Source organism: Xenopus laevis, chromosome 7L (genome assembly GCF_017654675.1).
Source record: "Xenopus laevis strain J_2021 chromosome 7L, Xenopus_laevis_v10.1, whole genome shotgun sequence".
In the NCBI taxonomy this organism is placed as follows: domain Eukaryota; kingdom Metazoa; phylum Chordata; class Amphibia; order Anura; family Pipidae; genus Xenopus; species Xenopus laevis.
The window spans coordinates 1,020,574-1,035,488 of record NC_054383.1 but is presented as its reverse complement, the minus strand read 5'-3'; the positions used below and the strand labels follow the sequence as shown (position 1 = coordinate 1,035,488).

At 44.9% G+C, this 14,915-nt stretch overlaps 1 protein-coding gene across 1 annotated transcript in view; it reads left to right on the top strand.

The window, feature by feature from the left end:
• Positions 1-14,915, top strand: part of sorcs3.L (sortilin-related VPS10 domain containing receptor 3 L homeolog) — a 147,789-nt gene that overhangs the window by 92,486 nt on the left and 40,388 nt on the right. Inside the window, exons 7-11 of the mRNA XM_041570087.1 lie at positions 874-992; positions 12,156-12,245; positions 12,404-12,583; positions 13,379-13,525; positions 14,135-14,237. Coding sequence (XP_041426021.1) covers positions 874-992; positions 12,156-12,245; positions 12,404-12,583; positions 13,379-13,525; positions 14,135-14,237 — 639 coding nt within the window. The remainder of the gene's footprint in view (positions 1-873; positions 993-12,155; positions 12,246-12,403; positions 12,584-13,378; positions 13,526-14,134; positions 14,238-14,915) is intronic.

Genomic DNA, 14,915 nt, shown 5'->3' with positions numbered 1-14,915 from the left:
ACACTCACTCACACTCTCATTTACACTCACTCACACTCTCTCACTCACACTCTCTCACTCACACTCACTCAGTCACACTCTCTCACTCACACTCACTCATACTCTCACTCAAACTCACTCACACTCTCTCACTCACACTCTCTCATTTACACTCACTCACACTCTCTTACTCACTTTCATTGTTCACTAAAAATGTTCCCCAGCTTTCTGGGGCCGGTAAGTCCATTGAAATATATACAAATCCTCCAGTGAGAATGATCTGTGTAAATATAAATTCATTTTAATTTCTACTGGAGCTGGAAGGGTTACAGCAGTCTGTCCTCCCTCCTGATATTTCATCCCAGTCTTGTATCTGAGGGGCAATAATCTCCCTGACACTGTGCTGATACTCATTCTCATTGGTCAGTTCTCTTGCATCTGTAATTAGGGGTTGTCAGTCTTCATTACAGAGAGAGAGGCCACAATATGACACTTATTTCATTTACATTTAGGGAATTATGGGCCGCGGCTGCAGATCACTCCTGTTTGTCTTATGGGCTGTGTCTGTGCAATGGAACTGCTGGTTCTGAATGTGTATAGCTTCATACGTGTTTTATGTATGTCCGTTGTATGCAACATGTCTCACCCTATCTATCTATCTATCTATCTAATTACTTACCTACTTACTAATCTACCTACTTACCTACCTACTTACTTACCTACTTACTAACCTACCTACTTACCTACCTACCTACTATATACCTACCTACTATATACCTACCTACTATATACCTACCTATCTACTTACCTGCCTATTACCTGCCTCAGATTTGTCTGGCCTCTCTGCTTCTCTGTATTGTTTGCAGTAACAGCCAATGAGCTCTCTCATTACAGAAGCCCATTATATCACCTGTCGAATCCAGGAGTGTTCTGAGACCACCAGGGGGGGCCCTTTCCCAAGATCCATTGACACCAACTCTTTGGTTGTGCAGGATGAGTACGTCTTCATTCAGGTAAGTTATTTACACCCACTGAGCACTGAGTTGTAACAGTTACTTACAGTATGTACAAAGCACAATACACACACCTGATTGTATCGCTGCCGTTCTCTATTCTTTATACTGAGCCTTCCCCTCTGCTCCCTAATATTGTCTCTTGTCCAGTAGTAACTGTCTGCTAAGAGGAACAGACTAGTAACATGTAACATCCACCTGTAGTAGTGCATTAGTTACACACGCCTGCCAAAAAGAATATTCTAGTAACATGTCTAACAAAAAGGAACACACTAGTAATAACACATGGCTGCCTGTAGTAACACACTAGTAAAAGATTGCTGCCTGCAGTAACATGATAGTAAAAGGTATGGCTGCCTGTAGTAACAGGGTAGTAACACATGGCTTCCAGTAGTAACACACTAGTAACACATGGCTTCCAGTTGTAAGACAGTAGTATCACACATTACATCCAACCTTTGTCGTATTAGGGCAAATCCCTCATCTGTGCAAGGCCTAAAGGGGCACAACACAATCTCATTTAGCCCCACCCTGAGGATACAAACCCTGTGGCTCCTCCCACTCTTGCTCTTCTGACTGACGCAGTTTGTTAAAATTGATAGAAATATCTTCTGAAATATCAGTTTTCACAAGTGAGAGATTTCCCCTTTAATCCCAACAGCAGCAGCTTCTGGCGCATCTTCCTTTTATTCCGACTATAATTGACCAAAGCTGCAATTTTACCAACAAGTAATTAGATGTGGGAGGCAGGAAACATCAAACATACTCGGTCCGGGAGCTCACACTTACTAGAAGCGTCTGACACACCAATAATACATTTCTCTGTTGGTTCTGCCGCTGCCTCTAATGCTCCACTCGGCTGTCTGTCAGCTCCTGCGCCTAAACCTTGTGTAAACCTTGTGTAAACCTTGTGCCTCGAAACTTCCTTCACTTTGTTATATTTACTCCCTGTAGTAAAATGTCCCGTCTCCTGGGTCTGTTTTACTTCTACTGCTCCTCTTTGTCCCAATGGTCTGTTCTACTTGTGCCTAAACCTCATGAATATACAACAAGAAATTCTCTCTGATCCCCGTTAGAAGCAGCAGTCCTGTCCTGCTTTATGGCAGCTGAGATTCTAGCTATCTGTATAACAGAACATTCTGTCCCAGTGGCTGCACAGATCCTATCTGATCCCATTGTAAGCAGCAGTCCTGTCCTGCTTTATGGCAGCTGAGATTCTAGCTATCTGTATAACAGAACATTCTGTCCCAGTGGCTGCACAGATCCTATCTGATCCCCATTGTAAGCAGCAGTCCTGTCCTGCTTTATGGCAGCTGAGATTCTAGCTATCTGTATAACAGAACATTCTGTCCCAGTGGCTGCACAGATCCTATCTGATCCCCATTGTAAGCAACAGTCCTGTCCTGCTTTATGGCAGCTGAGATTCTAGCTATCTGTATAACAGAACATTCTGTCCCAGTGGCTGCACAGATCCTATCTGATCCCCATTGTAAGCAGCAGTCCTGTCCTGCTTTATGGCAGCTGAGATTCTAGCTATCTGTATAACAGAACATTCTGTCCCAGTGGCTGCACAGATCCTATCTGATCCCCATTGTAAGCAGCAGTCCTGTCCTGCTTTATGGCAGCTGAGATTCTAGCTATCTGTATAACAGAACATTCTGTCCCAGTGGCTGCACAGATCCTATCTGATCCCCATTGTAAGCAGCAGTCCTGTCCTGCTTTATGGCAGCTGAGATTCTAGCTATCTGTATAACAGAACATTCTGTCCCAGTGGCTGCACAGATCCTATCTGATCCCCATTGTAAGCAACAGTCCTGTCCTGCTTTATGGCAGCTGAGATTCTAGCTATCTGTATAACAGAACATTCTGTCCCAGTGGCTGCACAGATCCTATCTGATCCCCATTGTAAGCAGCAGTCCTGTCCTGCTTTATGGCAGCTGAGATTCTAGCTATCTGTATAACAGAACATTCTGTCCCAGTGGCTGCACAGATCCTATCTGATCCCCATTGTAAGCAGCAGTCCTGTCCTGCTTTATGGCAGCTGAGATTCTAGCTACAATATCTCTCAGTGAAATCCAGCCTTTTCTGTAATTTTGTCTCTTTTCTGGTAGAAGTGAAGGAGCAATTTGGATCCATTTATAGAATGAGGGGTATTTATATCCAGCCGGGGATCGGAACACAAGGTGCATTTTTCATTTTTTACTCTCCTTTTTTATGTTTAATTCTGAGAAGCCGAAGTTCTTAAGAGAAATCAATCCACACAATTTATTTTTAACTTCTGCCTCCTTAGTTCCCATTGATTTCTATCCCGGGAATCAATGGCAGAAAAGACAACTTATCAGGACATCGAGTTTCCAAGGACCCACCCGGCCCTAAGTCTTTATTGAACCAGACATTAAATTCTTATTATCAGACTAATTGAATGAAGGAATTTAATGAATGATCTGATAAAACCAATTTCTACTGGTGAGCAGTGTCTGCAATGGAATGTGAGGCCCCCCTGCCCCCCCAAACATGGTACAGTCTTGTGAGTGACATTGCTGTCCAGCCTGGGGTGTGATTGGTCCAATATAAAGATGACAGATTTGGAGGGGGGATACAGAAATAGGATGAGAGATCAGTGCTCTTCTACAATCCCTGCCATAAAGCAAATCCCAACTGCTGCTGAGTGGCGCCAATTCAAACCCAAGTAAACTGAAAAATGGACATTTTAGTAGCAATATTTACATTAATGGACCAGATCCCCTTCTAACCCTCCCTTTAACCCTTTCCAGTGTTTCGTCACTTGTTCTTTCCCAGTACCTGCCCCCCCCTCCGGGTACTTGAAAAGAGAGATAAAGGGAAAGTGACGGAATAATCTGGGAAGACAGATGCGCCAAACAGCAAACAGATTTGTCCGACAAGATTCATGGGCCCTGGCCCGAGGCCCAATTAAACCGTAAAGCAAAATTCTAGAAAACGAGATTAATGGGAAAGTCATTAGCGAGCGAAACGCGAGATCATTTTGCTGGAACACGGCCGCTGATCACTCAGCAAATAATTGTATGACATTCATTAAATCTGCAGTAAAACTCCGGATTTAGAGCAAAAGCCACAATAATCCCCAGATTTGCTGTTTTGGCGACTTTCTCTTAAAATGTTTTGTCTTTTGTTTCATCTGAAATCATTAATGGCCTCATTAGCCTGAAATTGGCTCTTCTTTCCTACATAGATAGGGCCACCGGGCCCCCAGACTTTCACTCCACTCCTTGCCCCCATAGAGTCTCATGTAACCCAATAACAACCCCACGTCTAAACTCAGCTGCAGTCTCTGGGGTAATCTGGGGGCAACTTTCTTCATTAAAGGGGAACTTCACCCACAAAGCAGGTTTTTATTGTCTGATTTTAATCAACTTCTTCTCTGCACTGCTGCCTCTGACTCCTGATACAACTTCCCAATATCCATTCATTCCTCATTCTCACTGGGTTTATAGTTCTGTGTAACTGTCATTGTGTCTGTCCCTTTCTCTTATCTGCACTGCTGCTTCTGACTCCAGATACAACTTCCCAATATCCATTCATTCCTCATTCTCACTGGGTTTATAGTTCTGTGTAACTGTCATTGTGTCTGTCCCTTTCTCTTCTCTGCACTGCTGCCTCTGACTCCTGATACAACTTCCCAATATCCATTCATTCCTCATTCTCACTGGGTTTATAGTTCTGTGTAACTGTCATTGTGTCTGTCCCTTTCTCTGCTGCTGTAACTGTCATTGTGTCTGTGCTTTCTCTTGATCTTGCACTCTGCTTCTGACTCCTGAATACAACTTCCCAATACCATTCATTCCTCATTCTCACTGGGTTATAGTTCTGTGTAACTGTCATTGTGTCTGTCCCTTTCTCTGCACTGCTGCCTCTGACTCCTGATACAACTTCCCAATATCCATTCATTCCTCATTCTCAACTGGTTTATAGTTCTGTGTAACTGTCATTGTGTCTGTCCCTTTCTCTGCACTGCACTGCTGTTCTGACTCCTGATACAACTTCCCAATATCCATTCATTCCTCATTCTCACTGGGTTTATAGTTCTGTGTAACTGTCATTGTGTCTGTCCCTTTCTCTTATCTGCACTGCTGCTTCTGACTCCAGATACAACTTCCCAATATCCATTCATTCCTCATTCTCACTGGGTTTATAGTTCTGTGTAACTGTCATTGTGTCTGTCCCTTTCTCTTCTTCTGCACTGCTGCCTCTGACTCCTGATACAACTTCCCAATATCCATTCATTCCTCATTCTCACTGGGTTTATAGTTCTGTGTAACTGTCATTGTGTCTGTCCCTTTCTCTTCTGCACTGCTGCTTCTGACTCCTGATACAACTTCCCAATATCCATTCATTCCTCATTCTCACTGGGTTTATAGTTCTGTGTAACTGTCATTGTGTCTGTCCCTTTCTCTTATCTGCACTGCTGCTTCTGACTCCTGATACAACTTCCCAATATCCATTCATTCCTCATTCTCACTGGGTTTATAGTTCTGTGTAACTGTCATTGTGTCTGTCCCTTTCTCTGCACTGCTGCTCTGACTCCTGATACAACTTCCCAATATCCATTCATTCCTCATTCTCACTGGGTTATAGTTCTGTGTAACTGTCATTGTGTCTGTCCCTTTCTCTTCTCTGCACTGCTGCCTCTGACTCCTGATACAACTTCCCAATATCCATTCATTCCTCATTCTCACTGGGTTTATAGTTCTGTGTAACTGTCATTGTGTCTGTCCCTTTCTCTGCACTGCTGCCTTCTGACTCCTGATACAACTTCCCAATATCCATTCATTCCTCATTCTCACTGGGTTATAGTTCTGTGTAACTGTCATTGTGTCTGTCCCTTTCTCTGCACTGCTGCTTCTGACTCCTGATACAACTTCCCAATATCCATTCATTCCTCATTCTCACTGGGTTTATAGTTCTGTGTAACTGTCATTGTGTCTGTCCCTTTCTCTGCACTGCTGCTTCTGACTCCTGATACAACTTCCCAATATCCATTCATTCCTCATTCTCTTCTCTGCACTGCTGCTTCTGACTCCTGATACAACTTCCCAATATCCATTCATTCCTCATTCTCACTGGGTTTATAGTTCTGTGTAACTGTCATTGTGTCTGTCCCTTTCTCTTCTCTGCACTGCTGCTTCTGACTCCTGATACAACTTCCCAATATCCATTCATTCCTCATTCTCACTGGGTTTATAGTTCTGTGTAACTGTCATTGTGTCTGTCCCTTTCTCTTCTCTGCACTGCTGCCTCTGACTCCTGATACAACTTCCCAATATCCATTCATTCCTCATTCTCACTGGGTTTATAGTTCTGTGTAACTGTCATTGTGTCTGTCCCTTTCTCTGCACTGCTGCTTCTGACTCCTGATACAACTTCCCAATATCCATTCATTCCTCATTCTCACTGGGTTTATAGTTCTGTGTAACTGTCATTGTGTCTGTCCCTTTCTCTTCTCTGCACTGCTGCTTCCGACTCCTGATACAACTTCCCAATATCCATTCATTCCTCATTCTCACTGGGTTTATAGTTCTGTGTAACTCTCATTGTGTCTGTCCCTTTCTCTTCTCTGCATTATCCGCTACCCCAACACCTGTTCCCACCAGGTAGATCCGCAGCCCTTCTGAGCCATTTCGGGTTCCTGTGCAGTATCTGTGCCTGGGGTCCGTATCTCATTGCACATTTATTGTATTATCAGAACTGTACTGGGACTGGTTCCTGCAAGTGCTGTTTGTGTCCCTTATTACAGGTGCAATTGTGTCTGTTTCTCAGATAATAACTTGTCTCCTGCCGGGAGCAACTCAACATTCCGGCGTAACTTGTTCCTCTTTAATGGGATTGAATTCTTCCAGATGGAGACAAACTTGCCAGCGGTATCGGGGCCCTTTCTCCCTCTCTCTTTACTTTATTTCTCTCCAGGAGTTTAGAATAAAAGGAAAGCTGGGGGGCAGGTGCCGTATAAGTCCAACTGTGCATTTACCTGTATTTGTGTCGCTCGCAGCTTCCCATTGGCTGCTGACAATAAATCAGAGTTTTACAGCAATTTCTTTAGGGGCTGTTGGAATGTGCGGATTTTCTAATGGAACAGAAAATGATTCCTTCCGGGATGTTTTGATAAGTTTGTGCTGCGAATGTGATTGGCTATGAAACAAAGTATCATTATTGTCTGACTGATTTCTATTCTGTCTCTGTGTATTTTCTGCCGAGTGCCCCCCCGCTGATAAATATAATATTATAAAATAAATTCAGTGAAAGGGTCAGTGAGTAAATACAACAGATTTGTGCTACATGTTTTGGAACGAAACTGCTAATCAGCTATTTCTCATTTTCTTTTATTCAAAATAACGTTTGGTTGAAGCTTCTCTTAGTAATAGGTTAATTCAGCAAAATGAAAGGAAGTAGAGACAGTCACACGAGTACCAGGAAATACACTCCCCTTGCAAAGGAAGTAGAGACAGTCACACGAGTACCAGGAAATACACTCCCCTTGCAAAGGAAGTAGAGACAGTCACACGAGTACCAGGAAATACACTCCCCCGTGCAAAGGAAGTAGAGACAGTCACACGAGTACCAGGAAATACACTCCCCCCGTGCAAAGGAAGTAGAGACAGTCACACGAGTACCAGGAAATACACTCCCCCGTGCAAAGGAAGTAGAGACAGTCACACGAGTACCAGGAAATACACTCCCCCCGTGCAAAGGAAGTAGAGACAGTCACACGAGTACCAGGAAATACACTCCCCTGCAAAGGAAGTAGAGACAGTCACACGAGTACAGGAAATACACTCCCCCGTGCAAAGGAAGTAGAGACAGTCACACGAGTACCAAGGAAATACACTCCCCTTGCAAAAGGAAGTAGAGACAGTCACACGAGTACCAGGAAATACACTCCCCCGTGCAAAGGAGTTAGAGACAGTACAGGAGTACAGGAAATACACTCCCCCCGTGCAAAGGAAGTAGAGACAGTCACACGAGTACCAGGAAATACACTCCCCCGTGCAAAGGAAGTAGAGACAGTCACAGGAGTACCAGGAAATACACTCCCCCGTGCAAAGGAAGTAGAGACAGTCACACGAGTACCAGGAAATACACTCCCCCCGTGCAAAGGAAGTAGAGACAGTCACACGGAGTACCAGGAAATACACTCCCCGTGCAAAGGAAGTAGAGACAGTCACACGAGTACCAGGAATACACTCCCCCCGTGCAAAGGAAGTAGAGGACAGTCACGAGTACCGGAAATACACTCCCCCGTGCAAAGGAAGTAGAGACAGTCACACGAGTACCAGGAAATACACTCCCCGTGCAAAGGAAGTAGAGACAGTCACACGTAGTACCAGGAAATACACTCCCCCGTGCAAAGGAAGTAGAGACAGTCACACGAGTACCAGGAAATACACTCCCCGTGCAAAGGAAGTAGAGACAGTCACACGAGTACCAGGAAATACACTCCCCCGTGCAAAGGAAGTAGAGACAGTCACACGGAGTACCAGGAAATACACTCCCCCGGTGCAAAGGAAGTAGAGACAGTCACACGAGTACCAGGAAATACACTCCACACGTGCAAAGAAGTAGAGGACAGTCACACGAGTACAGGAAAATACACTCCCGTGCAAAGGAAGTAGTGAATATCCACGCAGTACCAGGAAATACTCCCCCGTGCAAAGGAAGTAGTAGACAGTCACGAGTAGACAGGAAATAATCCCATTGCCAGAAGTAAGCAGTCCACCAGGAATATCCCGTGCAGGAAGTATAGACAGTCAACGATACCAGGAATACAACTCCTTTGCAAGGAATAGAGACATCACACCGGTCAGGAAATACACTCCCGTGCAAAGGAAGTAGACAGTTACAGAGTACAGGAAATACAACTCCTTGCAAGGAAGTAGAGACAGCAGATGAGTACCAGGAATACACTCCCGTCAAAGAAGTCGAGACAGTCACAGGAGTACAGGAAATACACCTCCCGTGCAAAGGAAGTACAGAGAGTCAAGTGACCACGAGTACGAAGGAATACACTCAGCCCGTGCAAGGAAGTAGAGACGTCAAGAGTACAGGAAATACATCCCGTGCAAAGGAAGTAGAGAAGTACACGAGTAAGGCGGAATACACTCCCCGTGCAAAGGAAGTAGAGCAGTCACACGAGTAACAGGAATACACTCCCGTGCAAAGGAAGTAGAGACAGGTCCAGGAGTACAGGGATAATACACTCCTTGTGAAAGAAGTAGAGACAGTGACACGAGTAGAGGAAATACACTCCTCGTGCAAGGAAAGTAGAGACAGTCAACGAGTACTAGGAAATACACTCCTTTTGGCAAGGAAGTAAGAGAACAGTCACACGAGTACCAGGAAATACACTCCCTTGGCAAAGAGGTAGAGAGAGTCAACGAGTACTAGATACACTCCCCGTGAAAGGAATAGAGACAGGTCAACGAGTAGTTAGGATACACTTCCCTTGAAAGGAAGTAGATACGTCCAACGAGTTAACGGAAATACCTGCCTTGCAGGAAGTAGAGACAGTCACACGGTAAGGAAATACACTCCTTGCAAAAGGAAGTAGAGACTGTCCAGACGAGTACCAGGAAATACATCCCCGTGACAAAGGAGAGTAGAGACGTCAAAGTACAGCAGGAATACACCTTGCAGGAGTAAGAGACAGTACACGAGTAGAGGAAATAACATCCCTTGCAAAGGAAGTGAGAGACAGCACGAGTACGAGGAAATACACTCTCCTTGAAGGAAGTAGGACAGTCAACGAGATACAAGGAATACAACTCCCCGTGCAAGGGTAGAGACAGTCACAGCGATACCAAGGAAATCTTTGCCAAGGGTGAGACAGTCCACGAGTACAGGAATACACGTGCAAGAGGAAGATAGAGAGACAGTACACGATAGTACAGGAATGCACTCCTTGCAAGAGTCGAGACAGCAACGAGTAAGGAATACACTCCCCGTGCAAAAGGAGTGAGACAGTCATACGAGTACCAGGAAAATAATCCCGTGCTAAAGGAGTCGGAAGTCAATCGGTACAGGAAAATACACTCCCGTGCAAAGAAGTAAGAGACAGTCAACGAGTACAGGAAATATCACTCCCTTAGAAGGAATGAGACGTCACACGATGACCATGAAATACACTCCCGGTGAAAGGAAGTTAAGACCGTCACACGAGTACAGGAAATACCTACCTTGCAAAGGAAGTAGAAAGACAGTCACCACGAGACCAGGAATACACAACTCCGTGCAAGGAATAGAGACAGTCACACGATACCAGGAAATACACTCCCTTGCAAAGGAAGTGAGACAGTCGACACGAGATACAGGAGAATACACTCCAGTGAAGAAGGTAGAGCAGTCAACGGACGGTACAGGAAGTCACTCCCCTTGCAAAGGAAGTAGAGACAGTCACAGAGTACAGGAAAACTCCCCGTGAAAGGAAGTAGAGACAATCGCACACGAGTACTAGGAAATAACACTCCCCTTGAAGGAAGTAGAGGCTAGTCACACGAGTACCAGGAATACACTGCCCGGACAAAGGAAGTAGAGGAAGTCGACGGTCAGGAAATTCACTCCCCTTGAAAGGAAGGTAAGAGACAGTCCAACGGTGACAAGGAATAACTCCCCGTCAAAGGGAAGTAGAGACAGTCACAAGTACAGGAAATACTCCCCGTGCAAAGAGTGAGACAGTCACATGAGTACAGGAATACATTCCCTTCAAAGGAGTGAGACAGTCCAGAGTACAGGAAATACCTCCGTGCAAAGGAAGTAGAGACAGTCAAACGAGTACCAGAAATACACTCCCCATGCAAAGGAAGTAGAGACAGTCATGAGTACCAGGATCCACTCCCAGTGCAAGGAAGTAAAGACAGTTCCATGAGAGTATCCCATAAAGAAGTAGAGACAGTCACGAGTACTAGGAATACATCCCCGTGCAAAGGAAGTAGTCACAGAGTACAGTCAACGAGTAGCAGAAATACTCCGTGCAAAGGAAGTAGAGACAGTTGACACGAGTACAAGAAATACACTCCGGCAAGGGTGAGACATCTCCCAGTGCAAAGGAAGTAGAGACACCGTCACACGAGTACCAGGAAATACATCTCCCCGTGCAAAGGAAGTAAACAGTCACACGAGTATCCAGGAAATACACTCCCGTGCAAAGGAAGTAGAGACAGTGAGCACGAGTACCCCAAGAATACACTCCCCCGTGCAAAGGAAGTAGGACAGTCACACGAGTACGAGTAAATACACTCCCCGTGCAAAGGAAGTCGAGACAGTCACACGAGTACCAGGAAAACACTCCCCGTGCAAAGGAGTGAGACAGTCAACGAGTCAGTGAAGAAATATACTCCCTGTGCAAAGGAAGTAGAGACAGTCACATGAGTACCAGGAAATACCCCCCTCCTTGAAAGCCCAAGCAGTGACTTGAGGACTAATTTGTCACTTTTTGTTAATTGACTTTTCTTGCTTTGACAGTTGTTTTTTTCTCTTTTCTATTCTCTCTGGGCACAGGATACAATTTACACAACAAAACTGGAATTTGGAATTTCACCAGGAAGGAGACTATATAATCAGTTTTGTTGAATAATATAGTTACAATTATTCCAAATAACAAGTAGGGTGGTTATGGTTGATATAATTAAAAAGTCAAGGATTTGCACCAGTTCCCGTTGCCAGTAACAGCCAATCAGATGTGCTAACTAATAAATACTGCTTGCTGATTGGATTACCAGACCTGTAACATGTTTGAGTTTTTATTGCATTACCTTCTAGTTTGCCTAATTAGAACATTTATTGTTCAGCATTGATTGGTTGCTATGGGTTACTAGACCCCTATATGTAATAAAAGGCACTATGTTTGCCCAGTAGCAGTAACCCATAGCAACCAATAAGATGTTTGCATTTAAAGAGGTGACCAGTAAATTCTATCTGCTGATTGGTTGCTATTAGTTACTGCACCTGGGCAAACTTATTACATTGATTTGTATCATAACCCCTAAGACTGGTGTTACTTTACACAGTGTATTTTATTACGTATTTTCAGTGATCAAAAAGTTTTGTATGATATCTAACAAATTATTTCTATAAGAAAACCGGGCGGCGCTATATACGTGTAAATCTCAGCCGTGTTGTGTCCTGTGCTTTCAGGTGACCTCTGGTGGAAGAGCAAATTACTACGTGTCATACAAACGAGAGGCCTTCGCTCAGATAAAATTGCCAAAATACTCCCTGCCCAAGGTACTAATTAGCCTGTGCTACATTAACGGCTCAATCATTGTTATGTAATTCATGTATTCAGCTGTTTGTGCAGCAGTGCAGTAATGTGAACCCTGTCTGGAGGGAGGTTCCACCCTTTACCTGTCGAATGACCCCCAACACCCATTTCTCTCCTGCAGGATATGCACATTATCAGCACTGACCAGAAGCAGGTATTTGCTGCCGTCCAGGAGTGGAACCAGAACGAAACCTACAACTTGTACATCTCCGATACCCGCGGCGTCTTCTTCACTCTCGCTCTGGAGAACGTCAGGAGCAGCCGAGGGATCGAGGGGAACATCGTAATCGACCTTTATGAGGTATCAGCCAAGTCATAGGAACCTCCATCACCAAATACATAATGTGTATCACTATGTATTATAATGGATAATGTACCCCCTACTGTAAATGATAAGGATATTAGAAGTCACTGAGGGGTTGTTCTGTGACCATATAAAGGCACAAGGCTGCAGGCTGAGTTATACAGGGAACTCTGAGTATCACTCATGTATTATAAGGGATAATGTACCCCCTACTGTAAATGATAAGGATATTAGAAGTCACTGAGGGGTTGTTCTGTGACCATATAAAGGCACAAGGCTGCAGGCTGAGTTATACAGGGAACTCTGAGTATCACTCATGTATTATAAGGGATAATGTACCCCCTACTGTAAATGATAAGGATATTAGAAGTCACTGAGGGGTTGTTCTGTGATCATATAAAGCAGTGCTGGCCAAAAATGAAGGGTGCCCAAGGCAAGCTCCTACCCCATTTGACCTCCCCCACTCACCAACAACTTGTGCATGAAACCCCCCACCTTCTCACTAAAGTGCAGGATCTGCAGAAGGACCAGAATTAGGGGTGCACATACAGGAGCCTCTTTTGAGTACCCCTAGTTTCAAGCCTAATATAAAGTCTTGAGGCTGCAGGCTGAGTGACTTAATACTGTATATATGGGATTATTTAATATTTTACGCATGGTTATGTGTATTATAACATTAGAATGTAGAGGGAACAGAAGGAAATTAATTAGATGTGAGTTCTTGTATTTTCTGTTCTGACCTAATGGATCTCTTGCTGAGCCCCTATGTCCCCCTATGTTCCTTACTCCCAGGTAGCGGGAATAAAGGGGATATTTCTGGCAAACAAGAAGGTGGATGAACAGACAAAGACGTTTATTACTTACAACAAAGGTCGGGACTGGCGCCTGTTACAAGCCCCGGGCACAGATCTGAGAGGGAACCCCATCACTTGCCTGCTGGTCAGTGCCCCCCAACACTCTGCTCTTTATAACTGGGGGAGAAGGATGGGAACCCAAGGCAGAAATAAGATATTGGATAACCAGTCACTTTGAGGTTAATATATAATTATTACAGGGAAGGTTTGTTACATTATATATTCATATGTGACTCGCTGTTGCCCAGGAAACCTTATTTGTTCTTGTATCATTGTGACTGGGAGCTGCCATACTGCAGAGGTTAATGAAATATCATTGGTTCCCCCTCATACCCCAGTTTCCAAATTATCAGACCGAGTATAATTACTGAGCGTCACATCGTGGGATTAGTTTACTCCGCAGGGAAATCAGTTCCACCCCATTAATGGTTAAAGCTGTACAGACTTACTGACTGGGGATCTTGGGAACTGAACAGAGAATCAATGGCAATAACTGTTTGTGCTGCTTCACTGGAACACCCCAAAACCACAGCCCCCCACTATATTAGAATTAGGCAGATAATTCTCCCATAATGCACTGTTGCTGGGGGTCTCAGTTGCTGATCCATCGGGTAGTTAAGAATTAGCCAATCAGAAGCAACTCTGTATCATTTTCATGTTCCCAATGGTTCTGATTTTCTTTTTCCATTTGCAGCCGTTCTGCTCCCTACATTTCAACCTGCAGATGTCTGAGAACCCCTATAACTCTGGGAGCATCTCCAGCAAAGGGACTGCCCCCTGGCTCATTGTTGCCTCAGGTGATTCCCTTACATTACCTGTTTCTGTAGTGGGGAGAGGAGAGGCCATGATTGGTGGAGGAGGGAGAGGAGAGGCCATGATTGGTGGAGGAGGGAGAGGAGAGGCCATGATTGGTGGAGGAGGGAGAGGAGAGGCCATGATTGGTGGAGGAGGGAGAGGAGAGGCCATGATTGGTGGAGGAGGGAGAGGAGAGTCCATGATTGGTGGAGGAGTGAGAGGAGAGGCCATGATTGGTGGAGGAGTGAGAGGAGAGGCCATGATTGGTGTAGGAGGGAGAGGAGAGGTCATGATTGGTGGAGGAGGGAGAGGAGAGGCCATGATTGGTGGAGGAGGGAGAAGAGAGGCCATGATTGGTGGAGGAGTGAGAGTCCATGATTGGTGGAGGAGTGAGAGGAGAGGCCATGATTGGTGGAGGAGTGAGAGGAGAGTCCATGATTGGTGGAGGAGGGAGAGGAGAGGCCATGATTGGTGGAGGATGGAGAGGAGAGGCTATGATTGGTGGAGGAGGGAGAGGAGTGACCATGAATAGTGGACCTGCTACAGGAAAGGACCATGATTATTAGAGGTCAAATAGAAGAGGTCATGATTGGTGGAGGGGGGGGGAGAGCAGAGGCCATGATAAGTGGAGATGAAAAGGGGAGAGGCCATGATTCATGGAGGCTGGAGAGGCCATGGTT